Source organism: Macrotis lagotis, chromosome 5, assembly GCF_037893015.1.
Source record: "Macrotis lagotis isolate mMagLag1 chromosome 5, bilby.v1.9.chrom.fasta, whole genome shotgun sequence".
NCBI lineage: Eukaryota > Metazoa > Chordata > Mammalia > Peramelemorphia > Peramelidae > Macrotis > Macrotis lagotis.
In genome coordinates, this window is record NC_133662.1 from 106,859,519 (window position 1) to 106,877,053 (window position 17,535).

At 32.4% G+C, this 17,535-nt stretch overlaps 1 protein-coding gene across 6 annotated transcripts in view; it reads right to left on the reverse strand.

The window, feature by feature from the left end:
* The window catches only part of ATG5 (autophagy related 5), a 164,283-nt gene that overhangs the window by 128,342 nt on the left and 18,406 nt on the right, over positions 1-17,535 (reverse strand). For all 6 annotated transcript variants that reach the window (XR_012468504.1, XM_074187264.1, XM_074187267.1 and 3 more), the window contains 2 exons: positions 10,076-10,154; positions 2,768-2,930 (listed from right to left, as the gene is read on the reverse strand). Coding sequence is in view for 5 of the 6 variants with exons in the window: in XM_074187264.1 (XP_074043365.1) it covers positions 2,768-2,930; positions 10,076-10,154 (242 nt within the window). In the remaining variant the exon portion in view is untranslated. The remainder of the gene's footprint in view (positions 1-2,767; positions 2,931-10,075; positions 10,155-17,535) is intronic.

The following is a 17,535-nucleotide window of genomic DNA, read 5'->3' on the forward strand; positions in this document are numbered from 1 at the left end:
TACTCCTGACTCCGGGGCCAGTGTTCTATCCACTGCGCAACCTAGCCTTCTCCATTAGACATTTCTAAACAGTATCAGTAAAAACTGGAAAAACTCAACAGAAACAGAAATGTCATTTCAAATTACAACAAAATGCATTAAATACCTAGAGGTTAACCTAGCAAGATATATATCAGATTTGCATAAATGCAACTACAAAACAATTTTTATTGATATGAGATCATATTGGCAAATATAAAAAAAGAGGAAAATAATAAATAGCTTGTAAAGTATTAAAGTTTAAGACTGTAAGACTTGGTATATCTTGTAATTATAGCAGCTTTTTCCTAGTACCCAAAAACTGAAAACCAAGGAGGTACCCACTTACTGGGGAACAGCTAAACAAATTATTATATATGAATGTAATGGACTATCACTGTGCCATAAAAAATGATAAAATGGACAATTTGAGAGTAAAATGCAAAGACCTTTATGATCTTGAACAGAGAGAAACAAGCAAAACTAAAAGAATTTCCACAATGACAACATTATAGGGAAAAACAACTTGTAAAAACTTTAAGAACTCTGATTAATGCAATGACAAATTGTGAGTCTAGTAAAATAAAAATAAAATCATATTAACTACTACCTGCTGGAGCAGTGATGGACTTAAAACTCAGAATGAGAAACACACACACACACACACACACACACACACACACACCTCAAAATGAGAAACACCACACACACACACACACACACACATACACACAATCATACAGATATGTTTACTTATGAGGGTTTTGTTTGGTGCTCTACTGGAAAAGGGTAGCAAGAGGAAAGAGAGAGTTGAAAAACAAATAGATTTAAAAAGATATTTAAGATTCATGCCTACACTAGGCTAATTCAATGAAAAATCATCCAATTAATCTCTATATTTTATATACTAATCTAATAAAACAACAAAATTAATGAAGAACAAGAACATCAAAGGAAATGTGTGGTTTTTTTAAGGTAAGAAAGAAGGGGCAATAGTTTTATTATAAGAGTTCAAGCTATATTTGAAAATAGTAAATTTGGTAATACGGTAGTAATTTTTTTAAAAAATAAAAGTAAATGAGTAAAAGATATAAGAATTTAAATCAAATCAAAGAGTTAAAGTGTCTAAAAAACCTAAGAACACAAATTACTGGCAAAGGAACTCATTATTCATCAAAATCTGGATTGACGTTTAGCAGAAAATAAGTTTAGATAAGTATCTTATATTGTATACCACAATAAATTCCAAATGTATAAGTAATCTAAATATAAAAGATATATGATAAAAGGAGAGAATATAAAGTTATATCTTTCATAAATGTGTATTGGAAAAAACTTTTAACAGGTCATCTTATAAAGGAAAATTTAAGACAAAATATTCCAATTCTATAAGAATAAAATGTATTTTCACAAATAAAAGTAATGTAGTTAAAAATAGGAAAAGGTAAAGAATGAAAAATTTTGCATGGATCACCTTTGATAAAAGTCTAATGTTTGTACAAATTATAGATTATTAAATTTAAGAGCCATGACATACAAGACAGATATAGCAAATATATATGACAAGTATAGTAAATGAATATGAAGAGGCATTTTTTTGAAAGAAAAATAGAATCAATTAACAACCCCTTAAATCAGAGAACTATCTATCAAATTGGCAAAGATATAAAAGATGGGGGAAAAATGCTTACTAGCTTTAGTAGGGTCACACTAGTTTTTTTTTTTGTGGAGCTGCAAAATGATAGAATTATTTTGGAAAACAACATGGAATCTTACAAGTTCAAGCCCTTTAAAGGAACCAGTCATCACACTACTAGCTTAAACCAAGAAGATAGGAGACAGGAAGAAAAGGCTTTGCATGGGCAGCTAGGTGGAGCAGTGGATAGAGAACTAGCCCTGGAGTCAGGAGGACCTGAATTCAAATCTGATCTCAGGCACTTAATAATTGCCTAGCTGTGTGACCTTGGGCAAGCCACTTAACCCTATATTCTTAAATAAATAAATTTTTCTTAAAAAGAGAGAGAAAAGCCTTTTCTTTGCAGAAGCATACACACAGTACCATCTATAAATGTTAAAGGGCTGGATACAAAATTTGTGCCTGGTGACCAAAGAATGCCTATAATAAACGATGGTACAAAAACTAAGAGTATATCACTGGACAATTAGAACAGATACAAAGAATTCAAATCAACATGAAAAAACATAAGAAAGATAAAACGGAGGTGTCAAATATACTGTGGCCTGCCCAAACCAGATTAAAATGTAATTAGAAAATATCTAACAATATGAATAAATAAAAATACAGAAGAACAAAAATACAAAATAATAAGCAATTTTCTAAGTCAAAATGTGACCCAGAGGGATTAAGTTTAATTTGTATTTCTATTTGAGTTTGACCCACTGATGTAGAGGGAAGAAAGCAGATATAAAATAACACTGACTTACAGCTATGAAATTCATAACATTAAATGGCAACAAAATAAATGCCAAATAAAATGAATAATGGTGGTACTAGTTTATTAAAACCCACAGACTTTATTTTTAACAAATGGTAAACTATAAAACTACATGGTGGCATGACCTGATCTTTTATCTTCATATTATGTTCAACTGTTTTCAGGGGGGACACACTTTGTTTTCAGTTTGAGCATTTGTTTTGCCTTCTGAATTAAATTAAATTTAATAATGAGAAAAAAAATTAAAGTAAAATCATTTCTAAAGGGTTTCAAAGAGAATAGTCTATATTTACCATTTTGTAATCCCATCCAGAGTTGTTTATGATCCTTTTTCTGCATTTCATTGATGACTTGACTTTTATGCTTTAAAGCATCAGCTTCTTTCATACAAGACATAAAATGGGCTTCAATTGTATCCTTAGACGGACAATGAAGAAGATCTTTCTCTGGAAAACTCTATTGCATAAGAAAAAAAGAAAATCAAAAGATAGGCAATATAAAGTAAGTGAAATAATCATATGGAAATTGTAATTTATCCCCACATTAATAAAATTACCCTTTCTTCTTTCCTCCTTATTTCCCTGACTTGGTTTATATTTAAATAAGAGTTTACACTTCTTCAGTTTTTTTAACTGGAGACTGACATAACAATAATTAAGTCTTCTATAACCTTTTAAAAAACCACACAAGCCTCCCTGTACAATAACAATAAAAACTGCTGTAGAAAGAGGATGCTTTATTTCTCGAGTTCACAAAAACCTGAAAAATGTGATGTCATGAACAGGAAAAAAAAATATACTGCAATTTTAAATATACAAAATGTCCTATAGTATTTTTTCTCAGTTTTTTTTACTACTTTTTACCAGTTCAATACAGCAACTATTTCAATCCAACTCCAAATATTTTTTAAGTTACCTGCCATATGCCAAAATTATATATAATATATATGTCTTTATACTATATAAATCAAAATCAAGTCAACAAATTATTTATTAAATACCTACAAAGAAAAGATGCATAGTAATTAAATTAAAAACTCAAGAGTTTCTACCCTCACAACATTTCTTGCATATATTCCATTTTTTCAACTCAAAAAAGTCACAACCTTAGAACAAGTGCTCTTACCTCATGCCTAGATTACTTAGTCCTCATTGAATGCTTCCCTCAATTCTCTCCCTACTCCAATCTGTTCTTCATTCAGTTTATTTTTCTAAAGTATAGATTTGACCACATACCCCCTTACTGAATGAGTTCTGCTGGCTCCCTTATACCTTCAAGGATTAAATAAAAACTACTGTTTTGTATCTTTTGTAACCTGGACCCTTCTGATCTTTCTGACTTCTTAAACTTTACTCCTTTCTACACTCTAGGTGCTAGTGTATGGGCCTACCTTTAATTCCTTTAACTTGAGTTCCAAGTCATCTAAGACCCTACCTAGGCTGCCTCTTACTCTTTGAATTCTCTGCTCTATTATGTCCACCTCTTGTGTTCCTTGACTTCCTTCTACACTTACTTAAAGACCATCTTAAGTAAAATGTCATTGCTTCTAACCCATCTATACATATCATGTATGTTATCTAGTTACTTGCATGTCATCTCTCCCTTTAGAATATAAGCTTCTAGAGGTCAAGGGCTGTTTTTGTCTTTCTTCTTTCCCTCAGAACTCAGCTCAGTGCTTTGAACAGAGTAAATACTTCATAAAGGTTTAATGACTGACTAGAGAAATAACACAATTTTAAATGATAATTCTTACATGTGAGTATTCTATAGCTGATCACATCTTTAAAGTTATACAATGGACTAAAGAGGCAGGAAATATAAGATCCCTTTATATCTTTTTGCTAAATGACCATAAAAAGATTCTGATTCAATAAAGAAAATATAAACATCAAATACTTTTCTCCATAAGTTATCTCCCATTTTAAGTTATCTCCCATATTAAGATCATTCAAGATTCCTTAATAGATACAAAAATTAATTTTGAGTGATTCTCCAAAAATTGTTAACAAGTAGTGAATAAAAAGGATATGTATAGTAATTAAAATGCTCACCACTCTTGTACAGAATGCCAAAACTGAAGTCTTAAGAGTCAACAAGCAGTCATTAGAATGCCCACCATATATAAGTATTGTTTTAAGCTTAGGGATAAAAAAGAAAGGTTAAAAAAGAGAATAAAGAATAACTACCGGTCAGATTATGATATGCAGTCAGATGGATAGCCCCCTACTGAACTGGCAATATCCCCATCTTAAACAGAGAATGAGCTGGGATGAGTTAGGCCCCAAATGGAAGAGGAGGAAAAAAAAAGGGCCCAAACTATATTAAAGAAATTTTGTAGTAGTTTCAAAAACAATTAAGGTTTTTCTCCTAAACAAAAACTCATCTTTAATGTAGTTTGTTTTGCCTAGGACTGTCATTCCTTCACTGCTCCTGCCATACCACTTAACCCTTTCCCCATCCTGAGCATCTATTTTCCTTCTGTTCAATGAGTTTACCTTCTGTGTTTTTATATATGTTCTACTTATTTTGTCTAATATCGATGAAAATGAGGCTTGTCAGACATATATCACCCTCATACTTCCTCCATGCTTGCATGCCCTTCACTTCTAAGTTTCCCTCCCCTTCTTCCTTAACCCTTCTTTCCTTCTCCTAAAACAATTCAAAAAGAACAAGGCCACCCCTTGAATTGTGGAATTTCACCATCTCTAGGATCCTTAAAGGCCTGGCCCAAGAGAACATGTTACTTTTTTTTCTATTGACATACCAATAAGTCATCCTCCTGCAGTACCTAATGAATGATCATGCAGACATACTTGTGTACATTTTTCTTATCTTTTGAGTTTCCATGTTAAGGATTCTATTCAGGGAATAAGCCAGGGTAGCCAATATACATTTATTGAACACTGCTCATGTGCACCACCTGGGCTAAGGCACAAGACAGGTGCAATTCCTTTACAGTTATATCTGATTTCAAAATGTGCCTGACAGACTTCCAGCCATCAAGTTAGTAAAGAACCAAAAAGATGGGAAAAATTAACTGTTGGAGAGATATTTTATTATACAATGAAAAGTTATTAAATAATTCTCTGATCCAAAGATTTCTCTTCTATAAGTATATATATCTCAAGATGGTTATAGACAGTCAGAAAAGACCCATATGCACAAAAATTTTCATACAAACATCATCTGTAGTCATAAAAATCTGGGGGCGGGGAATGTATCCTTTCAGGAATAGTTTAACAAATTATATGTATATTTTTGTGACATGAGGAATGACAAATATGAAAAATTCACAGAAACACAGTAAATCTTGTATAAAATGATAAAGCACAGCAAAAAAGACTATTCTACGTAATGACTAATAATATAAACCCTGATCAAATGCAAATATTATATCAGTACCATGATGCCAAAGTTAAAAGATAGCTTTCCTATTAATAAGGGAATGTTCTATTTTTTTAAAATTATTCTCCCCAATTACAAATTTTTTAAATGTTGGGTTTTTTTTAAAAGTTTTGAGCTCCTGATGCTGAGTGAGATGAGCAGAACCAGAAGAACATTGTACACCCTAACAATAACATGGGGGTCATGATCAACCTTAATGGACTTGCTCATTCCATCAGTGCAACAATCAGGCACAACTCTGGGGAATGGAGAATACCATCTGTATCCAGAAAAATTGTGGGGTTTGAATGAAGTCCAAAAACAATTACCTTTAATTTTAAAAAAACATTATCTTATTATATAATTTTGCTATCTCTTATACTTTATTATTCTTCCTTAAGGATATGGCTTCTCTCTCATCACATTCAACTTAGATCACTGTATACCATGGAAACAATGTAAAGACTAACAGGCTGCCTTTTGCAGGGGAAGGGAGCAGGGAAGCAAGATTGGGGGGAAATTGCAAAAATCAAAATAAATAAATAAACAAACAAACAAACAAATAAATAACTTTAAGAAGAAAAGTTTTGAGTTCCAAATTCTATCTCTCCTTCCCTTCCCTGCCCCTTTATCCACCCTGTCCCCCTAATCTGGACAGTAAGCAATTTGATACAGGTTATACATGTATAATCATGTAAAACATATTCATATTAGTAATTTTGTATAAAATGACATGAATGGAAGAAAGAAAGCAAGCAAAGAAGGAAGAAAGGAAGGGAGGGATGTAAGTAGTATACTTATTCAGACAACATCAGTTCTTTCTCTGAAGGCAGAAAGCATTTTTCATCATGAGTCCTTTGGGATTGTCTTAAAGAATAGCTAAGTCATTCAATTCTTCTGTGTACAATGTTACTGTTACTGAGGATAGTTCTGTTAACTTCACTTTGGAGCAGTTCATATAAGTCTTTACAAGTTTTCTGATTGTCATTTTATAGTATGATATTACATTACAATCACATGCCACAACTTGTATTCCTCAACTGATGGGCATCACTTTGATTTCCAATTCAAAAGAGCTACTATAAATATTTTTGTATAAATATATCCTATTCTCTTTTTTAAAAAATTTTTGGGATTCAGACCTAGTAGTGATGATGGCATGACCAAAGGTATGTGTAAAAGATATGTGTAAAAACAAATACACACATATATGATCCCATATTCACAATAATCTCTTCAAGTTCCTAACTCTACCTACTATTTTTTCAGCAGATCAACTCACTTTTATTTAAATTTAATGGATACTTACCAAATATCTATTATAAATGTAACTGGCACTGTATTAGACATTAAAAACACAGAACTAAACCTGAAACAGCCTTTACTGTTAGACAATTTAAATTTTACCAGGGCAGGGGAGGAGGGAAGAGGAGCTTGGGCCTAGGGAGGGAAAGGCTGAAAGAGAGATGAAGGAAGATGTGTGTGTGTGTGTGTGTGTGTGTACACACAGGTTAAGCAAATATCAAAATAAAAACTTGAAATAACTAATTCAGTGTTTCTACTCATATGTATATGTATATATGTGTGTGTGTGTGTGTGTGTGTGTGTGTGTGTGTGTGTATAAAATACACACACACCAAAAACTATCTAATTCTACCCCTTTACCTGCTTTCCATTCTTAGTTTTTGAGAGGGCCCCCCTTATCTCAGATAATCCCTCTGCCCGTGCCCTAAATATAACCCCCTCCAGTTCTCTCTGAAATTTGATGCACTAAGCATCCCCTTCTCTCTATAATGCTTTTTTTTGCTGAGGTAATCAATCAGAGTACAACCTCTATGGAGGCTAATTATAAAATTCCCAGAGTCAAAAATATTTCCAATTAAAATTACAATGGCAGTCAAGCTGTGGAATCCCACATATGTCGAGTCCCACAAAGCTTTCAAAGACAGAGGTCTATGAGATAGGGATAGATGAAATGGTGGGAAGCTTATAGTTTAATCTTGACTTAGGAGCCATGCACCTACATACTCAGTAAAGCTTTGTGTTTACCAACATTTAGGCTTGGATACTGTAATAAAAGTTTCCATGGCCATCTAAAAGGTAGGAATAGGATTCAGGCACAAGCAAGACACCACTACTGGAACTAATCCTAGGGGATATGGACTTCATCAAAATTCTAAATTTAATGTTAAGGTTGGGGAAATAAATCTTAAAGTGATTTCTCTAGTCAAAAGAAAGAAAGAGAAATTATTCAGTTTAGCATTTTAATTGTAAAACTGCTTTTTACATAAGCTAGTTATTATATATTTAAATTTATAATTTTATTTTAATTTTATTAAACCTAGGTCAGTATCATCAATTTGCACATATCCAAAGAACACAGATCTTTGAAAATCATTATGGTAAAAATGTTGCATACTCTATGAATATTTTCTCCAAAAATGGAAGATGGCTTGAAACAATCTGACAAGCTATATTTTAAAGTCTTATAAAGAATGCATAAATATGCATCACACCCAAGAATATACAAGTACTAAGATAAAAAGACAGCAATTAATATGTGGAGGTTAATATTTCAGAGTCCCTAAAATGTTCAGTTCAATTAACATTTTATTGACTTGAGTAACTACAAAGTGACAGGGCTACTCCCCCAAAGGCTCTACTTACCCTGACCCTTGGAATGAAGTCTTTAGAATAGTTGCCAATATTAGCTCTTTCCTCCCCCTCTCTTAGTTGGGTTTTCTTTTGATATAATAGTATAATGTTAAAATCTCTGCTTTTTTTTTTTTTTGCAGTCTTTTTGACCCCAGGTACTTTGAAGAAACGAAGGGCTTTGGGTCACTTGAAACAAAAGAATTTTAGTTTGATTTTGTTTTTAGTGGGAGAGGGAGAAATACAATAGGCCAAATTTCATGTTCAATTCTTGTTTTAGTTATGGAGGCACAAACGTAAAATTAACTACACACAAACACAGATTAAGGTAGAGAAAAAAACTAATGGTAGCACTATACAGTAGTATTATTTTCTATGTACAGTAGCAGCAGACAGATATCAACAGTCATGATACTATGTATACTGCTAAACAATAAAGAATATCTAATTTTGTTTCTTAAATTACCTTTATTTCATCCAATATCATAAGAATGTCAAAGCTAAAAATTGTTTTTTTAAATTAATGTCTATGTTCTTCAGATCTTGGTTTAATAAAAATGAAATTCTCTCCAGGCTACAAATACTACCAATAGGGCATGAACACCTCTTGTACCTGAAAGTTATTTTATGTTTTTATTTTTTTATTTTTAATTTTTTACTTTATGACTTTCTTAAGAGTATAACTCAGGATTCAGTTTCAAAACCCATGCAATGTAGGCTCTCTCTAAATCCAATACTAACCTGGTATCAAAATGTCTGATTTTCCTTAAGATAACTACAGCACTGTCCTCTAATGACTTAATTCTACCAGCCAAAATTTAGTTACTTGAATTTTTTATATCATTGGCTTTTCAGAATGCATAGAAATTTTATACCACAATAGTTAGCCCCTTGAAAATTATTGAAATACTCAAGAATATGAACTGTCTTAATTAACACTATCCTCTTCCAATCACTTCCTAAACTTACCCACCAGATTGCTGCCTAACCACATGTTCCCTTACACTGCAGCTGATAGTTCTTTTTCAGGAGTACAACAGAATAGTTCCATTCATCTCCAAAAAAGGATTTTAATGTGGTAGAGGGAAATGAAGAAAGGAACTAAATAGGCACAGACTCCCCCTTGAATGGGCAAGTGAGAGATGTAATTCTTCTAGAAAAAAATGCTACCTACAGTTTTAAGGAATGTTAGGAGAAAAATGGTGCACAAAGCTCTTATTTTTTAATAAGTTCCAAGAGGAAAACACTTTTCAAAACTTTTTTTCAGTGAATATATTTCAATTCATCCTCCTCCTGGCCTTCCTTTCCCTAAGATGAATGAATGAAAGCAGTATTGGTTAGAATTTGATTGAAATGAAGAAAAATTCTCAAAAAGATTATTTCCTTACTGGCGCTATTAAAGCATAATAAATCTTTAAATATCTTTGCCAAGAGTTCAGAAAAGAATAGTAAAGACCAGAAAATAATGCCAGAAGGAAGAATAATTATTCATTTTACTTTTTAATTCCAATCCTAATCACTCACTCAGCTGGAATCAAAAATGGGAAATGCTGTTTAAACTGTACCTTAAAATGTACTGTGATATTCCAAGGAAGAGCTGTATTTGATGCAAGCAGATCAAACAGTAAACCAATTGGATAATGCCTAAAAATGAAAGAAGGACATTTTTAGGTAAAAGTGAATAATTACAGTTAAAGCAATATATAAAAATAAATTTCCAGCACATGATTATACATTGAAAATTTAGGGAAGTCCAGTCACAAATCACATGAAAGCAAAATTTTATTTAGTTTACATGCCTGGGGTAACATGGTACAATTTTCAGTCATCAGGTGGTTTTTCTTCTTCCACCTGACTCCCCTCTGAAACCTTGGTATGCATAATGAACAGATTATGCTAAAGATATATTTCATAAAGCTGTTTGGACTCCATGTATATCTTTATTAAATATGCTATAAATATTATAAAATTTTAGTATACAATTACCATCCCTGTGTTTATATACATATAATTTTTAAATATATCTGACTCTAAATTAGTGACCTGTTAGTACCACAATTGTGTTCTTGCAAGTCAAAACTTCATTTAAACATGTAATAATTAAAATTAAGCTAATAAATTTCATTAGAACTAAAATTCAAATTAGCAAATTTTTTAGATTTCAATTTAGAAAAGCAATTATTTCCTTTTTTCTTTAATTTTTCTAATTACATGTAAAGATAATTTAACATTCATTTCTTTTAAAGATTTTAAGTTCCACATTTTTCTCCCTCCTTCCATTTCCTTCCCTCCCCAAGACTGCAAGTAATATGATATGTTATACATATATGCCTTGAGGGCAGGGATTGGTTTTTTTTTTTTTAATCCCCTTTACTTCTTATATTGTCTCTTTTTGTCTTCCTACTGCTTAGCACAATGTTAGGCACATAATAGGTGATTAATAAACATTTACTGACTGAATGATTGTGAAATTTATTACAAATCTACAGCTCTTCCCTGAATTCCAGACCTATATTTCCAAATGGAATCCAATGCTTGCTGGATATTTCCCAGATGCATTCCAAATTCATTATGTCCAAAAAATACCTCATTCCTTTGCCTCTTAAACCCATCCTTATTCATAATTTCATCACTCCCCCCAAGGAAACAACAATTCATTCTGTGTACCAGCTTCACCACTTCGGAGTTGGCCTTGACTTTTTGTCCCTCCCTTATATTCTCCAATATTCAATTTCTTGCATATTCTGTCAGCTGTCACTATAGTACCTTTCCTATCCATATCTTTCTCTCATCTCACAGGACCCCATATCAACTAGAAAGCACATTTCCTAAGAGCCAGAATGTGCTTATCTAAACTCCACATCTACCCCAGGGCCCAATAAAGAGATTAATTGCTGAATTTAATTGAATTATACACCTTGATGTATCCCTACTGTCTAACACAGTGCTGCTATAAATCAGAGCTTCAATATTCATTTTCTGGGGAGAAAACCACTATCCACATGTAATACAGTATAACATTTCTACTATTAACTCTCAGTCAGCAATGAAAAGTTCAATAAATACAGAGCCAATTAAAGTCATTTATCCTAAGTATTTTATTACTGCTTTTACCACAACTTTTAAAGAACTATGTAGAATCAATAATGTCACCTAAACTTAGCCTAAAATAATACATATATGAAAAAGAACGTAAGTGATCACTGTTTACATGATGATATTTTTGGGAAATATTATGACTATTATAAACATTTCTCCAAATAGTTAAGGGGGAAAAAACTAGCTTCTGCATTTTAAAGACTCTATTTCAAATAACTCTCATCTTTATGGAATAAAGAAATTCTAAAAAGTTATATACAAATATTCAATTTTTATAAAACAAATCATAATGTGACTAAATATAAGATTGGTACTTTTTAATGGGGTTTTTCAGAAAAATGTTTTAGATATTGAATAATCATATCCAAACATATGTTTTGAACTGACTTTTCATATGTATAGTTTTAAATGATGCACACATTTTTGATTATTAAAATAACTTATCCTATCAGTTCAAATATCAAAAAATTATTTTCAGTCAAATTTTTTTTTTTGCTACTGTTAGGAACCAAGTATAAAAATAAATTTAAATTTAAAAAAATTTATATCATCTTCATTTTGAAAAACATTTTTTCACTTTCCCTACTCGAGAGAGTTATCTTAGAATAAAAGAGAGGAAAAAAGCATCTCAGCAAACTAATTAAAATTTAACTCTTGTTCATTTTTACATGCTACCTATACTAGCTGCGTGGCCATGGGCAAGTCACAGGCATCTCAGTCTCTGTTTCTTCATTTGTAAAATGGGATAAATAATAGAATCTACCTCCCAGAGTAGTTGTAAGGATAAAATCAGATATTTTAAAGGGATATGAATATCTTAAAGCACTATGAAAATGCTAGCTATTATTATTGTCATCATTTGTAAATAATTAAAAAGATTTTTCAATTCAACTTTGAACTCTATTTCTGACATGCATAAAAATATCCCCCCAATCATTTCATTGTGGTGAGAGGAATGAGATGACAAGTCCATTGTAGGTTAGAAGCATTTATTTATAAATAAAATAAAGGAGACCTTTATGACATTTTTAAATTTTCAGGTATTGTTTGCCATATCATTTTTACTAAGGATGACTTCTCAGAATAAATGATATAAAATTAATTGTATGTATATAATATATAGTAATATTATAGTAAAATAATATAGTAAAAAATTAACCATAACTTGATGAATGAGAAGGAAGTCCTATCATTCCTAACTGAGAACTATAACCTAATAAAATATAATACTGGAGCACCCTCTGCTGTTCAACCAATTAAAAAGCCAAATGAAAAGCAAACAGAAAAGTCAACTACCAAACTTGAACTCCAAATACAATTTATTAATACGAATTTATTAAGTTCTGTAATCAGAAATAATAATTACTGAGGGAGTCAACAAGTAAAGCGTAGAAGGCCAAATTACAGACTATAAACTCTATCACAAATTAAAAATTTCTAATCCTGGGGAACTTACTTGAGTTCTTACAACTTCTCCCACTCCTCCAAGCAAAAGTTCTGGGGTTCTCTTTGTGGGCAGTCAGAAATATTATAAGTCCCCCCACCAAACAAAAGCCAAAATCTGCTTCCCTGTAACTGCCTTTATGGGTCAGAAAGAACAAGTGCAATTACTACTCCATGACATTTCAAACAGTGGAAGATAGTGATCATATTATGCCCTAAGCAAGAGAATGTAAAATTCACTGTTTGTGGCACTATACTATAAGATTCTATATAAATATAGATATACCTTCAAAAAAGGTATTTCATGAATTAGGAATGTATATTTTCCAAGGAACATCTTAGAGCAGGGAATAATAAAGGCTGAATAACAAAACAGTAAGTTACTGTTGTCATACGTAAAATGTCTAGAATTTATACCCCTTTTTATTTTCATTTATTAAAGGGTTAAGGAGGCTTTTCTCCTCCTTCTAAAAGGGCTTTGTCAAGAAAAGTAGAAAGAAAAAATAAAGAAAATGAACTAAGATGAAGATGATAAAGAGAAAAGTAGGAGCCAGAAATTTTCTTTAAATAAATCAAGCAAACTCTGTCAAAAATGATTTTGATTGAAAAACCAAATTATGTGTATTTGTATTTTTCACTATCCTAAGATGAAAAGAGTGTTAATTATTAATTATCAGGATAGCTAAGTTGTGCAGTGGACAGAGCACCGGCCCTGGAATCAGAAAGACCTGAGTTCAAATATGACCTCAGACACTTAATAATTACCTAGGTGTGTGACCTTGGGCTAATTAACCCCACTGCCTTAAATAAAGAAATAAAATTTTTAAAAATTTATTAATTACCTCAGTTTATAAATTTTCTTATAAAAGCATCTTTATATGTATAAAGGAATGAGAGAGGAACAGGGAAGCTCTTTTTCCTAGAAAGATGGCTTCATTCCCAAAACTAGTTCCTTTTTCTTTTTTTAAATTAATTTTTATTAAAGATATTATTTGAGTTTTACAATTTTTCCCCCTATCTTGCTCCCCCCCCCCAGAAAGTACTCTGTCAGTCTTTACTTTGTTTCCATGTTGTACCTTGATCCAAATTGGGTGTGATGAGAGAGAAATCATATCCTTAAAGAAGAGAAGTCTAAGAGGTGACAAGATCAGACAATAAGATATCTGTTTTTTTCTAAATTAAAGGGAATAGTCCTTGAACTTCGTTCAAACTCCACAGCTCCTTATCTGGATACAGCTGGCACTCTCCTTTGCAGACAGCCCAAAATTGTTCCTGATTGTTGCACTGATGCAATGAGCAAGTCCTTCAAGGTTGTAGTTCCTTTTTCTAACTAAAGTTCACAAACTACCATGAGTAAGTACTGAACTGAATGATGGGAAAGAATTAGCTGTTCTTAACTTCTCAATTACTTACCTTCTCACCTCTCCATTTCCTTAAGATCTCTGCCTCTCTCCTTTCTAGTGTTATTTCCTTCTTATGGATATTTCAACCTTAATGATTTTGGCTGTTTAGCTAAACAACCCCCCAACCCCTCAATAAAAAATTTTTTTTTGGGGGGGCGGGTGGGGTGTTAAAATTTTTTTTAGGTTAAAATTTAACCTGAAGTTAAATATTTTCATTTATATTGCATTTTGCATGCTTCTCTCTTAAAAGGAAAACTTTCAAGTTGGTTGACTGGTGGTGGTTCTTGGTTCTTGAAGAAGACCAAAATGACATCACTATGCTGGGATCAAAGTAGAGTGAGTCTGACTATGGCTAATTAGATCTGTAGGAGAGCTTGGAATCTAGAGATCCATAGGTTAGGCACAAAGAGTCCATATGAATATTTGGAACATAGGTGTCTCTAAATGTACATATCTAATATCAATTTTGAGCTTTGCTCATAGAGCACAGGGCCTTTTTGATATGGGGTGTTGCTAAGCCAGTTATTTGCATATCTCACAACTTCAGCAAGACTTTGATAGTGTCCTTGTATTGCTTATTCTGACCTCCTTGTGAACACTTGCCTTATGTGAGTTCTCACAAAATAGTCTTTCAAGCAATTGTTCTTTTGGCATTTGAAAAACATGGCTAATTCAGAAGAGTTGCACTCTCTGAGGTAGACTTTGAATACTTGGCAGATCAACTCAAGAAAGGACCTTAGTTTCTCATATCTTATCTTGTCAGCTGATCTTCATAATTTTCCTAACACAAACAAATGAAATCGACTCAATTTCCTGGCATGGAGCTGGTAGACTACAGGTTTCAGAGGCATGCAACAATGAGGTCAGCACAACCCCCTGTAGACTTTCAGTCTGGTTGTCAGTCTAATACCTATTCTCTCCCACACTTTTCTTCAAAACCTCCCAAACACTGAGCTAGCTCTGACAATATACATGTCAATCTCATCATGTATGTGTATAAGCCGAGAAATTTGCCAAGGTAAGTGAATATATACACAGCATTCAAAATTTCTCTATGTGATATAAATGAAGTCTCCATGTATGGATGGAGTGTTGTTGGCTGGGTGATTACCTCTCTTTTCTTGGTGTTACTTTTCAGCCCAAAATTAGCCCAAGAAGCAGAGATCAACCCATACTCTGTTTCATCTCAACCTCAGAGGTTTCACTGAGTATACAATCATCTTTGAACAAAAAGTCACATGAATCTTTTCATCCACTTTAGTCTTGGCTTGCAATCTTTTCAAGTTAATAAGTGAATATTAGTTGTAGCTGATCTTGATATTATTTTTGTCCCTCATTGAAGACATTTGACATCATGCTGAAAAGCATGAGTCCTGCTTTACTCCATTGGTGAATGGGATAGTGTGAGCATTATCTATTATCCAAAATCTGTGAAAACATACCATCATGAAACTGACATTCGATACTGATGAACTTCTTTGGGCAATCAAATTTTGACAAGATCTTCCACAAGCCCTTCTGACTGACAGTATAAAAAGCCTTGGTCAGAGCCATGAACGTTGTGTACAGATCTCTATTCTATTTCTGGCATGTCTTCTGGAGTTGTTGGGCAACAAACACCATATAGACTGTTCCTCAGCCCTTTCTGAAGCGGTAGCTCACCATCTCATGGATGAAGTATCAATCTATTAAGGAGGATTCTGGAAAGCATCTTGTTGGCAATGACTAAGAGAGAGATTCCCCCTGTGAATGTCACGGGACAAGCTACTTCCTTTTCCAGAGAAAGAGAAGTGTGTGTCATGTGCCCAAACAGTTAATTATTCCTTGAATCAAGGAGGATTTACTGAGAAACAATTTTTTTTTTTTTGCAAGGCAATGGGGTTAAATGACTTGCCAAGGGTCACACAGCTAGGTAATTATTAAATGTCTGATACTGGATTTGAACTCAGGTCCTCCTGACTTCGGGGCCAGTACTCTATCCACTGCACTGCCTAGCTGCCCAGAGGGGAAATTTTTAGCTAAGCTCTAAACTCTGAAATGAAGGGTAGTCCTTTACAAAATTTACCTACATTAAGTTTAAGTGACTAGAAATTGAAAGAGAAAAAACCTAAAGAAAAAATGTTTTAAATCTATAAAACTTGACTTTTTTACTATAAGGAAATGCTTAACTTTAAAACAGATGTTTTATATATATAGAGAGAGAGAGAATGATAACTACTGTCCTCTTCATGGCTACTTGGAGATAAAAATAAATTTAATATTTGTGTTTATCTCTTAAAAACCTAATCACTTTCATAATTAGTTTCCTAAAAGGAAAAGACTTTTAAGATGTGGTTATAAAGTAATGGATACCTGAAAGAACTATATCTTTCAGCCATAGTCACTTTCCTGTGATACATGGAAGACATAAAACCAATTAATATATATTCAAGAGGAGATCAACCATCATAAACATGTACATTTATAAAATGAAATTTATGAACTCTAAAGTGCTAAATAAATCAGTTATTATTGTAAATACTACACTTTTAGAGAGAAGAGAGCGGCCAATTGAAATAAAATTCTGTTTTAGTAGTCAGTTAAAAAAAGGAAATTGACAATGTATTATATAAGGAACAGCATGATAGAGTGGAAAAACATTTTAGGAATTCCACTGAGGTAATAATGTACTAGCAATTTCACAAGGTAGTTGAATGAAAATTGCTCTATAAAATATGAAAGCTATTATTACAACAGGGTTGGCAACATCTTTAATAGGGGAAAATCTACTTTTTATTTGCCTTAAAGCCGTGAAAACATCAAAATTAAGGAGGGATATTTGCTGACTTATCAACTGGCTGTGAACTAGCAACCTATTATTTCTTATGTTAATTAGGTCAGTTTCAAAATTTACCAACCAATCACGATTGTCTGTTTGGATGCCCTATGCGAAATACATATATGTTCTCACAATTAATTAAGATTTAGAATTTCATTATTTTGAGGATAAATCATTATTCCTTCCAACAATGAAGACTATAATTGTATATATCTTAGTATGTGGCTTTTTAAAAATAATTTTGCATAATCAAGATGAAAAT